General features: G+C 43.9%; 3 protein-coding genes across 3 annotated transcripts in view; 1 reads left to right on the top strand and 2 right to left on the bottom strand.

Annotated features, from left to right (window-relative positions):
* Positions 1 to 13,314, bottom strand: part of LOC146220223 (TNF receptor-associated factor 2-like) — a 30,402-nt gene extending 17,088 nt beyond the window's left edge. Inside the window, exon 1 of the mRNA XM_084694131.1 lies at positions 13,264 to 13,314. The gene's annotated coding sequence lies outside the window, so the exon portion shown is untranslated. The remainder of the gene's footprint in view (positions 1 to 13,263) is intronic.
* On the bottom strand, positions 2,596 to 3,876 carry LOC146220224 (interferon-induced very large GTPase 1-like). The gene has a single exon (XM_084693775.1). It carries the CDS (start codon positions 3,874 to 3,876, stop codon positions 2,596 to 2,598), a length of 1,281 nt encoding a protein of 426 aa, XP_084549901.1.
* Positions 13,315 to 15,759: 2,445 nt separating the features above from the next.
* On the top strand, positions 15,760 to 17,592 carry LOC146220222 (F-box/WD repeat-containing protein 5-like). The gene is made up of 4 exons (XM_084694245.1): positions 15,760 to 15,961; positions 16,534 to 16,675; positions 16,941 to 17,138; positions 17,304 to 17,592. The coding sequence occupies exons 1-4, from the start codon at positions 15,760 to 15,762 to the stop codon at positions 17,581 to 17,583; spliced, it is 822 nt and encodes a 273-aa protein (XP_084550371.1). The 3' UTR covers positions 17,584 to 17,592.
* The last annotated feature ends 1,329 nt before the right edge of the window (positions 17,593 to 18,921 follow it).

The following is an 18,921-nucleotide window of genomic DNA, read 5'->3' as shown; positions in this document are numbered from 1 at the left end:
CCGATCAGAGCGTCATCTCACATTCCCTTTATGAGTAGGCACGCTTGTTCCATGGCGGATTGCTATTATAACGGCGGATTTGCCAGGCGCACGCCAGTGGTTCACAACCGAGAAGACCGACGTTCTTGTCAGGGCCGTAGAAGTGACATTGTGTGGAGATGGGAGAAGAAACCCACCCAAATCTAGCTTTGGTGAAACAGGCGTGGGAGGAATTGGCCACAATTGTTACAAATCAAGTTCACATAGCCTACATAGAGATTTCTCATGAAAGTATTTTTAATCATTACATGAAAGAAATGTAACACAGCTAGCCATACAATAAATCTAAACAATTTAACGCAGCTTTGCACTTCGCAGGAAGAAGACCCTGGCCTTGCCAGCAGTGCGCACGGGCCCTTAAACCTTTTAATATTTTGATCATGTTTTATAAACTTGTGTATTTATTCAGTGCACCCGAGGAGGATTGCCTCCAATTTTGGTGTACAGTGTACAATGACAATAAAGATATTCTATTCTATATAATGCATGGAAAAACATTCCTCCTTCATGGATTGATATTATCTTAAGTCTGTAAAGGGAATTTTTCAACAGAAAAATCTTGGCCTATGAAATGCAAGATTAGGGGAAAAACAGGACATTTACAAATAGTAAAATAAAATGTCCATTCTGCATCACAGTGACGTGTGACTTCTTGGAGTGTGACTGTACATTCAGTAGTAACCCCTGAATGTCTGTAAATATCAGCACCGAGAACAAGCCTGGCATCGCCAGACTACATTTGTAAATGCAAATAGGTCTGGAACCTCTCAATTCATTAGGTTGGCTTAATAGTCTGAGATAAAACATCACTAGAACATCCCTTTGTTGCATGTGTTTGGGGAGCCTGTCGCTTAGACACAGTTTCTGCAGTAAATACATTCATCTGGTGTCTTACCAGTGATAATGGTTGTAGAGGCAGGTTCACTGTGTTCTCCTCCATGATCCAGCACAGTTGAGACTCCAACAGTGTAGTGAGTACCAGCTAGCAGGTAAGTCAGGGTTGTGCAGCAGTCTGCAGTCTGTGTCGTCTGGGACTCTGATCCTGGGCTGCTGTAGGTTATGAGGAAGTGATGTGGGATTGTCTCCATTCCTCCAGCCTTGGTCCAGCGCAGGGTCACAGAGGAGGGCTGTACCTGCTCTGTGGTCAAGTCAGCTGGTGGTGGAACTCCTTGAGTGAAGAGGATGCATATTAGAGATTTGACAGAAACATTTTGATATAGAGTAAACACTTGTTAGAGTTCTTGGTCTGACTTGGTATAATACATCTTCAACAAACAGAATAATACAGCATCATCATACATATAATCCCAGCTATTACTTTTTCTCTCCCGTACTTTTGCTATAATAGACCTTCAGAAAAACAACAAATGTAAAAATTCTACTTAAAAACCAATGGCTCTGGTGGTTTGTTACCAAGATGATAAAATAAATAAAAATGTCTCCTCAAAAGTTCCCGAAGAGGTTTTCTGTTGCGTAGTATACAGGAAGTACCTCACAGCAGTGTATCAGGTCAACCAGCTACACTAAGTACATACTAATAAATAAGACGTCTTACTGGTGAAGATGGTTGTAGACACAGCTTCACTCTGCTCCCCAGTTGTCAACACGGTTGAGACTCCAACAGTGTACTGGGTACCAGGTTGCAGGTCAGTCAGGGTTGTGCAGCAGTGTTCAGTGTATACGGCCAGCGGTTCTGATCCAGGGCAGCTGTAGTTTATGAGGTATTGATGAGAGAGCTGCAGTCCTGGTGGTTTGGTCCATCGTAGAGTCAGAGAACTGTCCTGTCTCTCTGTTGTGAGGTCTCCGGGGCCTGGGGCCGCTTGGAGAAAAATGACAACATTGTAAACTGGTAATCTTATTTTTTACAGTATGATAACATCAATGGATCATTTGTTTTTATGTATATATAATTGTGAGTTGGATTTAAAATGTTTTACATTTTTCTACGGCCGGGGAAACCAGACTGTGTGTCTGAAACCGTGTTGATGTGTAGTGCCTCCTGACGTGCTTCTCACAGTAGGAGAGACAGCAGGTGAGACAGGTCTTCACAGCTCTCCTCTCTGTGTCATCATCAGAACAGGGGTCACAAAGACCCTCTCTGGATCTAACATTGAGAAAACAAACAAAAGAATTACACTATACATGTGACAACCAGTATAGAGAATGTGAAGTTGACGTCACGCCGCATTGAATTCTTGGTAAATGGCAACATTATTGTGTTTTCTAAGGTTGTACCAGAGCTCAACGGACAACACAACATACATACAACATAGAGAGCTTTTCTGTTCTGACTATTATGGACATTGAGGCACCATTAATCATGTGTGATTTTTGATTATGTAGATGTAATAGTATGATCTCACATCTCTGTTGAGCCTTCATCTTTGAAGGTCATAGGAATATTCATGGGAAAGTTACTCTGCATTGATAAAATCCTGGTGGTTGATGATCCAGATCTCACAAGTGTAACCCTGCACATTTGAGTATTGGTTATAAAATGAACATATGAAAGTTGATTTCAAAATAAATATATTGCCATGAATAAAATAAATGGACTTACTCTTTTCCTTTAATTATGTTGTGCTGTCTGTATGCATGTTGAAGCTTATCTTGTAAGAAGATGACTTCATCCAAACTCAGGAGGTGATTGAATCCTTTACGATCCTTGCAATATCCCAACGGCATGATTATAGTAAGTATCAACAACTCTGCTTCTTCTTGACCACTCTCCCTAAATGTCTTCAACAACGCATTCAAGGACAGGGTGATAGTTCTGGTGGCTTCTTCCTTGGCATTGTGAACTTCAGGATCACCCAGTGCACCTGTAGCATCTTCCAGTTTCTTCTTGGCTCGTTGCAGATTTGTGTAAAGTTCAGGAAATCCAGCAACAGAAACCACTTCATACATTTCTGCTTCAGTTGCATGAGCCCAGTTCATGATTTCTGTTTGGTTAGGGAACGTTTTCACGTTGTGTAGGTCAGGCTCTATCAGGGAGCGTGTCAAAATTCTCAGGTTTGCTGCTGCAGAATCACTGTTTGTTGTAGTTACATTCAACAGGTATTCTTGGAGTGCCTGACTCGAAAGACAAACCTGAAACCATATGCCATGAGATCCAGTTTGTTCTTTCAAGCTTGTTTTGAATTTTAATAATTCTGACAAATGCTGTTCCCCATCGGAGACACTCCAGTCCTCTATTGATTGAATCATGTTCTGTGCACTTTCCTCTGCTGAAAGAACCTCTTCTCCCCACAATGGTATCCCCTTTTGCTCCGTGAGTTCAGTTTCATCTATAATGGAATTCAGTCTTTCCTCAAGCTCTTTCCAGTCGTGGGCTGTGTCTTCAATTGCTGATTCAATAGAGATTGACATTTTATCTTTCAACTGTGACTTAATCATCTGTAGTTTTTCACTTTTCTCCTCGACCGTAAGATCTTCATCACTAGATGCAGTTAAAACCGTAACAAACAGGAAGGCCTGGGCCTTTTCCAAACTCAATTCTTTCAGAGCTGAGAATTGACTGTACGCATGTTGAAGCTTATCTTGTAAGAAGATGACTTCATCCAAACTCAGGAGGTAATTGAATCTTTTACAATACTTGCAATATCCCAATGGCATGATTATAGTAAGTATCAACAACTCTGCTTCTTCTTGACCACTCTCCCTAAATGTCTTCAACAACGCATTCAAGGACAGGGTGATAGTTCTGGTGGCTTCTTCCTTGGCATTGTGAACTTCAGGATCACCCAGTGCACCTGTAGCATCTTCCAGTTTCTTTTTGGCTCGTTGCAGATTTGTGTAAAGTTCAGGAAATCCAGAAACAGTAACCATTTTATACATTTCTGCTTTAGTTGCATAAGCCCAGTTTCTGTCCTCGTTGGACAACTTTTTAAGATAATTTAAACCTTGTCTCACTTCCTCCTGTCTTTTAGAAGATTCATTTAGCTCATTGTCAGATTTCATGGTCTGATAGCTAAACATTGCTTCAAGAGCTTGTTTTTCCCATGTGTAGCGAACATGTTTTTCAATCTTTTTTTGCTCTATATTATTTAAATATTGTAATGGTGTCAAATTAATTATGTTTAATTCATCTTTAAACACCTGTAACCAGTAAGTTTCATCCAGTCCAAGATCCCTGAGTTTTACTGCAAGATCTGGAGGTTCTGGAACAGGAGATTCTGGATCTGACATGTTGTCTGGTCTTTGTCTTCTTGCCTAAGGAAATAATAAATACATGATTACTGATTTTACTTCTTACCTAAAGGACATATTAATGTATGGAAAACGTTCCTCATTTGAAGGATTTCTACTTTATATCAATATTGTGTATAGATTTGTAAAAAGAATTTTTCAACAGCCAATGGAAAATATAGCTGCAAGCAACAATGTGGGTTCCTACAAAAATGGCAACATATTATAAAAATGTGCATTGTAGAAGGTCAAGAGAGTTGGACAACAAGAGGCCAAAATTACTTCATGTTTGGCAAACAACAACAGGCTGAATGGAGATTCAAACTCAGGAGCATGAGGTTGCAAGTCAACTTCTCTATCCTCTCTGCCAGACATCAACTGTTGAGTTTTTGTAAATAGAAAGGGCACACTATTAGCTTTGGGACAAAGTAGCTGTAGTTCAGTCATCTTTAGACATATCAAGGTTAAATTATGCATGGTAATTCAGAATGATGTCATCTTGAATCCTATAAGGTTTGAAATATCATCAGTCAAAAGGACAAAAAGGACATTTGCGTTATTGACACATAGACAATGTGGATATTGAATTCAGCCAAATTGTCTCGTATTCAATTTTGCTAAATATTGCTTTGAAAGACATGTATCCTACACATCTACAACAAATGTAGGTTTTCTACACATATTATGCAAGAAATCCGATGCGCTGTCTAGATGAAGCGGGATCTCATCTACAGAGCACAAGTTAAAGAAGAGCCAGACCTAATCTCTCAGAATGAAACTGCGCTACTGTTATGATTATCAGAACCAGAAATCAGAAAGGGATTTATTCACCATGAAAGTTTGCACAGACAAGGAATTTGCTTTGGCAGGAAGGTGCATACAATAAACATTTAGGAATCTTAAATTTAAATATGTGGTCTAACTATACTAAGGATACATAAACTAGCAATACTAAGTGGAATACAATTAAACTAAAATATACAATAAAATATAAGTTGCCATAAAATAAAATATAAGTTGCCAATTTACAATAATGCAGCTAGACTGCTACTGTGATGTACCTGGATTCCTGTGTAACTAAATAGATAATAAGAATGAGAATTACTGAAGTCAGTTTCTGTATAAACACATAAGCTGTCTCTCCTGTGGCAAACATTGTTAGATTTGGCTAAGTTTAAACAACTCTGATTCAATCATATTTTGACATATCAAAGTGAAATTCCGTATGGTACTTCAGAATGATGTCATCCTGTTCAACTAGAAAGAAAATCAAAGATTAAATGTAAGAATAATCAAGATTGTAAATGTAAGAAAATAATGTAATGAGTAAATGTAAATGTAAAATGTCAGCAAACTGCAGAAATAGGAGGTGTGACCTGGAACCTCTCAGTTCATTAACAACAAGGGCAGACAAAGGCAACTTGATGCAGCTGGATAAAATGCAGCACTGATATCTAGTAAAACCATAACTGGTGTAACCCAGGAGTACAGGGCACAAAGTAATTCAATTTAAAAGAAAACATATTTATCTTCACAAAAGTGGCATACAATAGCTTTTGTAAATGTGTTGAATGGGAAACATTAATTGAACAAGGACGATAAAGATTCTATTCTAAGCTTAAACATTCATATGATATTTTCAATGTCTTATCTGACAATATATCTCGGTTTTGTTCCTTGTTCTGAATAAAACTATACAGACTAAATAATGTAACTGGTGAGTTATTTTATAAAAATGTAATTTACATTTAGCAGACACTCTTATCCAGAGCGACTTACAGTAAGTACAGGGACATTCCCCCCGAGGCAAGTAGGGGAAGTGCCTTGTCCAAGGACACACACCTTCTGATTCCCTCACCGTTGAGCCACCTGACTCCAAATTAGCAATGTCTTTGCCTGAAAGCCAACCTGTTTGCGTATTTAGGATATATCAGCATGTGTATAAGTATAGATTCTATTATCTACTGTCTGCCTTCATTGAACATCAATGTTGCAAGTGTTTAGTTTCAAAACTACTTCGTAAATACAGGGGGAGAAAGCAATTCTCATATCAATCATTGACTCAGTAGTTCGTCCACAACACATTCAATAATAAATGTCACGGTCAACAGGAATATCTCAACTACAATGTGTCAATAACATCTCAAGTATGCAATTTATGCATGTTTTTTAATGCCTAAAAAAGAACATCTGTGTTGTTGACATCTAACTCTGAGTTTTCCATTCCAGAAAGAGAAGTAACGAAAACATTTGGTCAGTGTCCATAGTAATGTTCTCTGTGAACTATACTCGCTAGCAGGTTTTCAATAACAAACTGCATTTCTACCTATCCCCTCCCACTTTCTGAGCCTGATACAGTTTGCAGACATGGGTGTCTTTTCCTGGTTCAGCCGACCAATCTCAAACAATTTTTTTTTAATTTGCTTAGTTATATGCCGGGAGAGGATGATAAGACTTCGATTCGATGTGCTTTAATTCCCTGATGAATACATCGTAGTTAACGTTACCATTTCCCGTCACACGCCATAATTTATTTTAGCAAAATTCTCAGCCCTTACATTGCTATGTAGCCCTTACATCGCTAATGTTACACACCGTGGATGTGCACTCAGAAATGACCAAATACTTTTTCGCCGGGAAATAAAGACAAATTATTGCAATTTTAGTTGGGTTTCTTTGTTGCCTACACATAGAAATCCCACAAGAGTATTTATATAGGCTATTGTTATAAATTCTTGTTTGAAGATGTTCACACAAAGAACAGTGAGACAATTGACATGGAGATGTGCTGTCACAAACAGGCGCGCCCGCAGACATTTTTCATAGGGGTGGCCAGTGGGGGCAAGGGAAAATCTTGGGGTGGCACACCAAAATCAAAACACATTTCAGGAATTATATTTTGCTCTTGTACTTAATAGGCTAGATGTCAATGTGAGCATTAATAATAGCATACTGATATACTATGGTCTTTTACTGGTAGGCTACCGTATTTTTCAGAAAACATGCCACATGTTCTATAACCCCATCCGACCAGCTTTGTGTTTGTAAATCGGATAGCCTACCGAAGTTGAATTATCCATTAGCGATGCTAGCTAACGTTGGTTTGGTAGCTGTATGGTCCAGGAACGGATAGAACAGCGTTAGCTGAGTCCTGCCTCGCTTGGTTGTCAACCTCTTTTTCTGCTACCTGTTCCACACTATCCTGCAAAACTGCTGACTCTGATGCTGCCAGTGTCTGGGCGTCGCTGTCATGTTCTGCCTCTGTTTTGTCGTGCTCCCTCTCTGACTCTACCTGTGATGCTTGCTCACTGACGCCAATGGTATCCTCATTTCGACAACAACATCGGGTTCGGAGCTAACACTCTGCTGCGTCTCCCCGGAACCACTTTTCTTAAAAAAAAAAAAGAAGCAATATCCGACGTGGACTTTCTTTTCATTGTCTGCAAATTGACATTCAGTTACTGATCGTAGCTAGCTTAGCTAACGCTATACAGTACCATCCCACAACGCCAGCGAACCAGATACTCGTAACAGTACCAAGTTCAACTACAGTTACGGGCCGAAACCACTAGCGTAAGGGGTCCCATTATCGTCCACCTAGCTCTCGACGCTCGTTAGAAATGTTACCAAAATGTTGTTATATTACAAATTAAAAACGTTATGTCACAGCTTTGTATGATAACATTCCGGTTTTTAAATCCAATCAGGATATGCCTAGAAAAGTTACTCTCCTGATTTTAGCAGTTAGCCAGGGGGTCCCATTATCGTCCACCCAACCACTTTCAATGGAGAAATGTCAGTTTGACGCTGCGGAAGGCAGATGCTACACATACGGTTTGAGAGCGTATTTACATACTCAAATCTCAAAATAAGAAGCTGTAATTTGGTGTGCAGCAATATAAGATGTGTACATATCGATGAGTTACTTTCTTTCGTTGCTGCTGCATATCTTCTTTAAGAAATTAACGGAAGAAACGGTTGTGGACGATAATAACTAAAGAGTGTATTTAGAAAAGCGTCTGCCTCAAAAACGACAAAAAGCGCATATGGAATTTAACAGAGCTGTACTGACGTACCATAGCAAACAATGGGGTTTTAAGTGCAATGTTTTAAAAATACACTCTCGGTGTGATCGGCCGAATTGCTTAAGTTGGTACAGGCTACTCTCTCTAGACTGAAGTAACCTTGTCTGAACTAGCTAGCTAGCAAGGCAAGACAGCCCTCTTAAAATACAGATTTAGCTATATAACTACTGTAGCTTACCAACGTGAGGTTGCCTACTGTAAATAGGTCATTTAAAATTCAAAACCAGGTTAATTAATTTTTGTACTCACTTTTTCCTTGAACTTGGTCGACGATCAACGATAAACTCCCGCTTCTATACTATGTATCAACCTAGGCTGCACTCTAACCTGGCCCAGTGTAACCTCTTGTGGGGGGAGGGGTGACAGGCTCTAAAGTGTGAAGATACGTGACAGGATCTGAGTAGGGAGATACTAGGATTTCTATGACGAAGTGTTTCAATCGTAGATTGTGGTTAAAATATGTTTAAAACGTTTTACGTTGATTTGTCCTACAGTGAAGTTGAAATCCCATTTTCCATAAAAAAAATAAAAAAATAAAAAATCTTGATGACGGACAATATGCGACTCGCGATGGGGGGGCCAGTGGGGGGCCAGCAATTTTGTCAGGGGGGCCGTGGCCCCCCCGGCCCCCCCGCTGATGGCGCCACTGGTCACAAAGTGGAGTGAGCCAATCACAGAGTTTGCTACATTGATTGATTGACCTTATAGAATGCCATTTGATCTAAAGTTTATATAAGGCAGTGCATGCGTGATAGTTCTCTATCACTCTTACGAACGATCTGTGTGGATGGCACCTCCTTTGTTAATGACTGATCAGCAAAGCTTTGTTTAATCATATGTAATTGTATAGTCTTAATACATTTTATTGAAACCGCCATCTTCGACTATATTCAATCTACACAGTCCAGCTAGAATTTTCTTTCACAAAATGCCATGTAATAATCTTTCTTTAAAAAATAATTTAAAATAATTCAAACTGAATGGAGGATTGCATTGACATTTGCATATTGAATTTCCATTTGACAACTGCTTTTCGATTTGAATTGCGGATTTCATGGCCGCTTTACACATTTAATTGCCATTTCAAAATGTATTACCATTTGAATAATGAGTCAACGAAACTTTGTCAAAAAGAAATGCAATGTAATAAGCTTTCATTAAAAATAGTTCAAACTGAATTGTGAATTGCGTTGCCACTTTACACATCAAATTGCCATTTGAAAAATGCATTTCCATTTGAATGAGTGAAAAAAACCTTGTAAATAAGAAATGTAATGTAATAAGCTTTCTTTAAAAATGTATTTAAAATAATTCAAACTGAATTGAAGATTGCATTGTCATTTGCATATTGAATTGCCATTTGACAACTGCTTTTCGATTTGAATTGCGGATTTCATGGCCGCTTTACACATTTAATTGCCATTTCAAAATGCATTACCATTTGAATAATGAGTCAACAAAACTTTGTCAAAAAGAAATGCAATGTAATAAGCTTTCATTAAAAATAGTTCAAACTGAATTGGAATTGCGTTGCCACTTTACACATCAAATTGTAATTTGAAAAATGCATTTCCATTTGAATGAGTGAAAAAAACCTTGTAAATAAGAAATGTAATAAGCTTTCTTTAAAAAAATATTTAAAATAATTCAAATTGAATTGAAGATTGCATTGTCATTTGCATAATGAATTGCCATTTGACAACTGCTTTTCGATTTGAATTGCGGATTGCATCCCACGTTGCACATTGAATTGCCATTTCAAAAGCATTACCATTTAAATAGAGTCTAAAAAACGTCCATATACGCTTAATTTAAATTGAAAGATCATCCTTAAGGACATAACTAAATGTTTATGTTAAAGCTCCAAGAAAACATTTCATACTTAAAAACGTCCTTTGTGTTTGTAATCAACACTATAAATAAAATGGATGTTTTAAAAACATAAGACATATACAGATTTGTCTAAAATCTCTAAAAATTCTTTACAATTGGAAGTCACTGAAACAGTATCTGACTTACCTTCTTGACTGTCCACCTCAAGACTGACTATAGTTGGATTGCTTTTGATATATATACAGTATACATCCCACACTGAGTTACTCTGTAACTCGGACAGGTGTACCATGGTCATTGATTAACACTGTATCCAGCCCATACTCCACCCCTTAATACATAACTACCTCTGGTAAATCAGGTCAGAATCAGAATGGGATTTATTCGCCATGAAAGTTTGCACAGACAAGGAATTTGCTTTGGCAGGAAGGTGCATATAATAAACATATAGACTTAAATTTAAATATATGATCTAACTATACTAAGGGTACATAAACATGCAATACTAAGTGGAATGCAATTAAAATAAAATATACAATAAAATAAAATTAAAATATACAAATAAAGCTACTGATGTCTATTCATCTGTAGATTTGTAAGAATGTGATCTTTGTAGTTTTATTTGAGTTCAGACAGCAGTCACCAACAAGGGTTCCAGTTGATTGACAGTTGTACATTTGGTGTGGAAGTCGCATTGTAATCTGCATATGAGTGGTCTTTCTACATAGGAAACAACCAGAAAATATGACTTTGCACAAACTAGCTTTTCTCATGTCTGGGCAAAATGGATTGTTGCTTAGCTGTGTGGTTGAAGATGTTCCTATAGGTTTTAGAAACGTCCACTTTAGGTGTCGTAAGCTCCAGAATCCACTGTCTGTGTTGTGAAAGTCTGCCACTGCATGGCTGAATGTTACAAGAAGGGAAGAGAGTTATTTTTATGATGTCCAACTTCTCCCGTTCCCATGCCCACTGCCCTGCCCTGCCCCCCATGCCCTGCCCTGCCCCCCATGCCCACTGCCCTGCCCCCCACTGCCCTGCCCTGCCCCCCATGCCCACTGCCCTGCCCCCCATGCCCACTGCCCTGCCCCCCATGCCCACTGCCCTGCCCCCCACTGCCCTGCCCCCCATGCCCACTGCCCTGCCCCCCATGCCCACTGCCCTGCCCCCCACTGCCCTGCCCCCCACTGCCCTGCCCTGCCCCCCATGCCCACTGCCTTGCCCCCCACTGCCCTGCCCTGCCCCCCACTGCACTGCCCTGCCCCCCATGCCCACTGCCCTGCCCCCCACTGCCCTGCCCTGCCCCCCATGCCCACTGCCCTGCCCCCCACTGCCCTGCCCCCCATGCCCACTGCCCTGCCCTGCCCCCCACTGCCCTGCCCCCCATGCCCTGCCCTGCCCCCCATGCCCACTGCCTTGCCCCCCACTGCCCTGCCCTGCCCCCCACTGCACTGCCCTGCCCCCCATGCCCACTGCCCTGCCCCCCACTGCCCTGCCCTGCCCCCCATGCCCACTGCCCTGCCCCCCACTGCACTGCCCTGCCCCCCACTGCACTGCCCTGCCCCCCATGCCCACTGCCCTGCCCCCCACTGCACTGCCCTGCCCCCCACTGCCCTGCCCTGCCCCCCATGCCCACTGCCTTGCCCCCCACTGCCCTGCCCTGCCCCCCATGCCCTGCCTTGCCCCCCATGCCTTGCCCTGCCCCCCATGCCCACTGCCCTGCCCTGGACCCCATGAGGTACAGTATAAGCCTGATCTTACAGACAGAGACTGTCTGATACTTCTGCATCCTTGCTAGTGTAACCGAGGCTAGAAGGAGAGATACCTTGCTGCTCAGGGCCTCGATCTTATCCTAATTATTATTATTATAACATTTTAGAAACTTGTGGACAGTGCACATGGCTGATGTCTTTGTTCAGACTAAATAACGTAGATAAAAGTAGATAATGTTATCTTCCAGGCCAAGGGAACATGATAGCTTCTTATCAGGTCACAGCTCTGTCCTGTTTCTTGCTGTGCGTCAAGGTTTCTTTATTGGTACTCAAATTCAGCATCAAAACAAATAACATTATTGGATACAAATGGTATTCAAATGTAGGGACTCCCAAGAAGGTCATGACAAAGTGCTTGTACACACACACACACACATCCCTTGTTGTCTTGCAGCCAACCTCGCTGAAAGGACATCCGCTCTTAGACTTGGTACAGTTCCTGGCATGGTCACTCATCTACAGGGGTCACAGAAGAGAAAGTAAAAGGCTAGGACAGCTAAGAAGTGTCTCATAAACACCCCTCATTTCAAAAGTGAAAGAAGATAAGCTACTCAAATAGATACTAAAAGCAGTAAATCTCCTTGAATGTGTAACCATCTATTACAACTAGATCTATTATACAAGAAATACAATGCTGACTTCTAAAAATGAAAGTGTTGAACCCCACACACCCTGCAAGATAACGTCAGTTGGCTGGCTGATAAGATCAACTATGGTACATTCACAAGTTCAGTAACACACTAACAATTGAAAAATGATATGTTTTTATTGAAGCAGGGCTGGTAGCAGAGCCAAGCCCGATTTAGTGGTGGAGGCCGGTAGCAGAGCCAGGCATGGCATGGGGTCTTGAGAGGACGGGAGTGTGAATACTGGGATGCACAGTGTTGGTGTGAAGGGTGCATGCATACTTACCAGGCATTGAACTCCGGGTGTGGCGGAGAGTCCTAGTGGGTCACGACCGAGCAGCAGCACAGCAGATCCCCGGGAGGCCTGGATAGACCACAGGGAGAAGCAGAGAAGAAGGGAAGGGTGGGAGGGGGGGACAATAACATGCTAGCACAAGGACCAGAGGAACGGAAGAGACGCCATACAGAGCTCGTAATTGAAACCGAGGAGTTTAGTAGTTCGGTCACATTCCTCCGTGCCTTCACTGGGCTGATGCGTGTGAGTTGATTGGACTGAAGGAGGAGTCTTGGTGCGCTATCTTCCTCCCAAACGTCAGTTAATCTAACTCCATTTATACAAATTAGGCCTTGACAGGACTAACTAGGATTAACGATGGTAGGCCTACATTATACCAATTGGGCCTTGACAGGAAGGACAGAGAGCTGCAGGGATCAAGCACAAACCTTTTCCCGAGGGATCTTCTTTTTCCCGCAGTCGTTGCACTGTATGGGAAACTTAATGCAGATCTCATCGTTGTTCAGAAACACAAATACATGAATGTGAATGTGGAAAAGAGTATGTTTTTTTCTCTAGTGAATTTTAACAAAGACAGTCAATGAGAACTGTATGCACAACTGTAGCCAATTCCTAAAAGTATCTCTTTCTTCCTCATCTCCCCCCCCCCCCGCTTTTCGATTTGAATTGTGGATTTCATGGCCGCTTTACACATTTAATTGCCATTTCAAAATGCATTACCATTTGAATAATGAGTCAACGAAACTTTGTCAAAAAGAAATGCAATGTAATAAGCTTTCATTAAAAATAGTTCAAACTGAATTGTGAATTGCGTTGCCACTTTACACATCAAATTGCAATTTGAAAAATGCATTTCCATTTGAATGAGTGAAAAAAACCTTGTAAATAAGAAATGTAATGTAATAAGCTTTCTTTAAAAATGTATTTAAAATAATTCAAACTGAATTGAAGATTGCATTGTCATTTGCATATTGAATTGCCATTTGACAACTGCTTTTCGATTTGAATTGCGGATTTCATGGCCGCTTTACACATTTAATTGCCATTTCAAAATGCATTACCATTTGAATAATGAGTCAACGAAACTTTGTCAAAAAGAAATGCAATGTAATAAGCTTTCATTAAAAATAGTTCAAACTGAATTGGAATTGCGTTGCCACTTTACACATCAAATTGCCATTTGAAAAATGCATTTCCATTTGAATGAGTGAAAAAAACCTTGTAAATAAGAAATGTAATAAGCTTTCTTTAAAAAAATATTTAAAATAATTCAAATTGAATTGAAGATTGCATTGTCATTTGCATAATGAATTGCCATTTGACAACTGCTTTTCGATCACACACACACACACATCCCTTGTTGTCTTGCAGCCAACCTCGCTGAAAGGACATCCGCTCTTAGACTTGGTACAGTTCCTGGCATGGTCACTCATCTACAGGGGTCACAGAAGAGAAAGTAAAAGGCTAGGACAGCTAAGAAGTGTCTCATAAACACCCCTCATTTCAAAAGTGAAAGAAGATAAGCTACTCAAATAGATACTAAAAGCAGTAAATCTCCTTGAATGTGTAACCATCTATTACAACTAGATCTATTATACAAGAAATACAATGCTGACTTCTAAAAATGAAAGTGTTGAACCCCACACACCCTGCAAGATAACGTCAGTTGGCTGGCTGATAAGATCAACTATGGTACATTCACAAGTTCAGTAACACACTAACAATTGAAAAATGATATGTTTTTATTGAAGCAGGGCTGGTAGCAGAGCCAAGTCCGATTTAGTGGAGGAGGCCGGTAGCAGGTCCAGGCATGGGGTCTTGAGAGGACGAGAGTGTGATTACTGGGATGCACAGGAATGAATGATGATGTGAAGGGTGCATGCATACTTACCAGGCATTGAACTCCGGGTGTGGCGGAGAGTCCTAGTGGGTCACGACCGAGCAGCAGCACAGCAGATCCCCCGGGAGGCCTGGATAGAGGACAGGGAGAAGCAGAGAAGAAGGGAAGGGTGGGAGGGGGGGACGATAACATGCTAGCACAAGGACCAGAGGAACGGAAGAGACGCCATACAGAGCTCGTAATTGAAACCGGTTTAGTGGTTCCGTCACAGTATTCCTGCTTTCACTGGGCTGATGCGTGTGAGATGATTGGACTGAAGGAGGAGTCTTGGTGCGCTATCTTCCTCCCGAACTTCAGTTAATCTAACTCCATTTATACAAATTAGGCCTTGACAGGAAGGACAAAGAGCTGCAGTGATCGAGCCAACTGTAATTGTCTAACCCTAACCAGCAGTAGCTGTCTCACCCTAACCAGCAGTAGCTGTCTCACCCTAACCAGCAGTAGCTGTCTCACCCTAATCAGCAGTAACTGTCTCACCCTAACCAGCAGTAGCTGTCTCACCCTAACCAGCATTAACTGTCTAACCCTAACCAGCAGTAGCTGTCTCACCCTAACCAGCAATAGCTGTCTCACCCTAACCAGCAGTAGCTGTCTCACCCTAACCAGCAGTAACTGTCTCACCCTAACCAGCAGTAGCTGTCTCACCCTAACCAGCAGTAACTGTCTCACCCTAACCAGCAGTAACTGTCTCACCCTAACCAGCAGTAGCTGTCTCACCCTAACCAGCAGTAACTGTCTCACCCTAACCAGCAGTAACTGTCTCACCCTAACCAGCAGTAGCTGTCTCACCCTAACCAGCACAAACCTTTACCCGAGGGATCTTCTTTTTCCCGCAGTCTTTGCACTGTATTGGAAACTTAATGCAGATCTCATCGTGGGCCTAAAGGGCCTGTGGCCTGTATTCACTAGTTCAGAAAACACAAATACATGAATGTGAATGTGGAAAAGAGTATGTTTTTTCTCTAGTGAATATTAACAAAAACAATCAATGAGAACTGTATGCACAACTGTAACCAATTCCTAAATGTATCTCTTGAACCCCCCCCCCCAGGGCGTGGCTGCCAGGGAGTTGGAGCTGGAGGCCAAGGTGGTCCGGATGATGAGTCGTGCTCGCACCAAGCCCCTGGACCCCTCCCTCATCACCCCCTCTGCCCCCGGGGAGGGGGAGGACAAGACCTACCTGCTGTTCACCACCGGCAGCCTCACCTACTCTCCTCACCAGATAGGTAGACCAGCCTCACCTACTCTCCTCACCAGATAGGTAGACCAGCCTCACCTATTCTCCTCACCAGATAGGTAGACCAGCCTCACCTACTCTCCTCACCAGATAGGTAGACCAGCCTCACCTATTCTCCTCACCAGATAGGTAGACCAGCCTCACCTACTCTCCTCACCAGATAGGTAGACCAGCCTCACCTATTCTCCTCACCAGATTGGTAGACCAGCCTCACCTACTCTCCTCACCAGATAGGTAGACCAGCCTCACCTATTCCCCTTTCCAGATAGGTAGACCAACCTCACCTACTCTCCTCACCAGATAGGTAGACCAGCCTCACTTACTTCCCTCACCAGATAGGTAGACCAGCCTAACCTATTCTCCTCACCAGATAGGTAGACCAGCCTCACCTACTCTCCTCACCAGATAGGTAGACCAGCCTCACCTACTCTCCTCACCAGATAGGTAGACCAGCCTCACACACACACACACACACACACGCACCAGACAGCTAGGGCATCCTACTGGGTTCTGCAAGAGAGACTCATAGCTGGTTCTGCGTGGTTTTGCGTGGTTCTGCAGGCATCAAGCGGATCCTGCCAGACCAGATGTCTGGTCCTGTTCTGGGGGAGGAACGCAACTCGGACGAGTTCTTCGACTCTCTGGACCACGTGATCGACATCCACGGACACATCATCGGCATGGGCCTGTCTCCAGACCACAGGTACAGTAACTCTGGACAGGTATAGTAGACCTGGACAGGTACAGTAGACCTGGACAGGTACAGTAACTCTGGACAGGTACAGTAGACCTAGACAGGTACAGTAGACCTAGACAGGTACAGTAACCCTGGACAGGTACAAAAACTCTGGACAGGTACAGTAACCCTGGACATATGTGGTTGTAGGTGACTAGGTTAGTAAGCGCCAGAAACCGTTTATGATCACACGTGATAGAGGGTTGCTATGCGCCCGTCTCCCGTTGCCCAGGTACCTGTACGTGAACAGCCGGGCGTGGCCAGCAGGCTATGTGATCTCCGACCCCATGGCCCCGCCCCCCATCGCCGAGGAGATCGACCTGAAGAGCCTGCGTGAGGAGAGGCGGAGCCTGCGGGCGCACCGGGCCTTCACGCCCAACGACGAGTGCTTCTTCATCTTCCTGGACGTCAGTCGAGACTTCGTGGCCAGGTAGAGGAGCGCCCACGCTTCACTTTCATGTTTGTTTAGAAAGATGTACTGGGTGTATATCATTATCATTTTGTATTCATATCGGCACATTAAGCCTAAATCCCAGTTTAGTACCCCAAAAACCCAGTTGAAAACCCCTCCATTGACCTCTCCGTTGCCCCCCAGTGGCGCGGAGGACAAACACGGCTACATCTGGGACCGCCACTACAACATCTGCCTGGCGCGCCTGCAGCACGATGACGTGGTGAACTCTGTGGCCTTCAGCCCGGCCGACCAGGAGCTGCTGCTGTCTGCCAGCGACGACTCCACCATCAAGGTGTGGCGCTCGCCTCGCATGGTGCGCCTGGCACAGACGCCCGCACGCCCCCCGAGGCCCCGGAACCTGCTCTCCTGGCTGGGCCGCCAAGGCAGCAGCCAGGCCAACGGGAAGCCTGGACCCAGTTAGACCAGACTGAGAGGGGAGTCTGGACCCAGTTAGACCAGACTGAGAAGGGGAGGAGAGAGAGAGGGGAGTCTGGACCCAGTTAGACCAGACTAAGAAGGGGAGGAGAGAGAGAGGGGAGTCTGGACCCAGTTAGACCAGACTGAGAGGGGAGTCTGGACCCAGTTAGACCAGACTGAGAAGGGGAGGAGAGAGAGAGGGGAGTCTGGACCCAGTTAGACCAGACTGAGAAGGGGAGGAGAGAGAGAGGGGAGTCTGGACCCAGTTAGACCAGACTGAGAAGGGGAGGAGAGAGAGAGGGGAGTCTGGACCCAGTTAGACCAGACTGAGAAGGGGAGGAGAGAGAGAGGGGAGTCTGGACCCAGTTAGACCCGACTGAGAAGGGGAGGAGAGAGAGAGGGAGTCTGGACCCAGTTAGACCAGACTGAGAAGGGGAGGAGAGAGAGAGGGGAGTCTGGACCCAGTTAGACCAGACTGAGAAGGGGAGGAGAGAGAGAGGGGAGTCTGGACCCAGTTAGACCAGACTGAGAAGGGGAGGAGAGAGAGAGGGAGTCTGGACCCAGTTAGACCAGACTAAGAAGGGGAGGAGAGAGAGAGGGGAGTCTGGACCCAGTTAGACCAGACTAAGAAGGGGAGGAGAGAGAGAGGGGAGTCTGGACCCAGTTAGACCAGACTGAGAGGGCGGGGGAGAGAGAGAGGGGAGTCTGGACCCAGTTAGACCAGACTAAGAAGGGGAGGAGAGAGAGAGGGGAGTCTGGACCCAGTTAGACCAGACTAAGAAGGGGAGGAGAGAGAGAGGGAGTCTGGACCCAGTTAGACCAGACTGAGAAGGGGAGGAGAGAGAGAGGGGAGTCTGGACCCAGTTAGACCAGACTGAGAGGGCGGGGGAGAAAGAGAGGGGAGTCTGGACCCAGTTAGACCAGACTGAGAAGGGGAGGAGAGAGAGAGGGGAGTCTGGACCCAGTTAGACCAGACTGAGAGGGCGGGGGAGAGAGGGGAGTCTGGACCCAGTTAGACCAGACTGAGAAGGGGAGGAGAGAGAGAGGGGAGTCTGGACCCAGTTAGACCAGACTGAGAAGGGGAGGAGAGAGAGAGGGGAGTCTGGACCCAGTTAGACCAGACTGAGAAGGGGAGGAGAGAGAGAGGGGAGTCTGGACCCAGTTAGACCAGACTAAGAAGGGGAGGAGAGAGAGAGGGGAGTCTGGACCCAGTTAGACCAGACTGAGAGGGCGGGGGAGAGAGAGGAGTCTGGACCCAGTTAGACCAGACTGAGAAGGGGAGGAGAGAGAGAGGGGAGTCTGGACCCAGTTAGACCAGACTGAGAGGGCGGGGGAGAGAGAG

This window comes from Hypomesus nipponensis, chromosome 27 (assembly GCF_054491055.1).
Source record: "Hypomesus nipponensis isolate SF chromosome 27, ASM5449105v1, whole genome shotgun sequence".
NCBI lineage: Eukaryota > Metazoa > Chordata > Actinopteri > Osmeriformes > Osmeridae > Hypomesus > Hypomesus nipponensis.
Note: the sequence above shows the minus strand (reverse complement) of the source record. Positions and strands in the feature narration are given on the sequence as shown.

Excerpts from the sequence above, each read along its gene's own strand:
- LOC146220224 (XM_084693775.1), bottom strand. The coding sequence starts at position 3,876 with ATGTATAAAATGGTTACTGTTTCTGGATTTCCTGAACTTTACACAAAT.
- LOC146220222 (XM_084694245.1), top strand. The coding sequence starts at position 15,760 with ATGTATCTCTTGAACCCCCCCCCCCAGGGCGTGGCTGCCAGGGAGTTG. Across the intron at positions 16,676-16,940 it reads GGCCTGTCTCCAGACCACAG|GTACCTGTACGTGAACAGCC; the intron begins GTACAGTAACTC and ends CCCGTTGCCCAG. Across the intron at positions 17,139-17,303 it reads AGTCGAGACTTCGTGGCCAG|TGGCGCGGAGGACAAACACG; the intron begins GTAGAGGAGCGC and ends GTTGCCCCCCAG.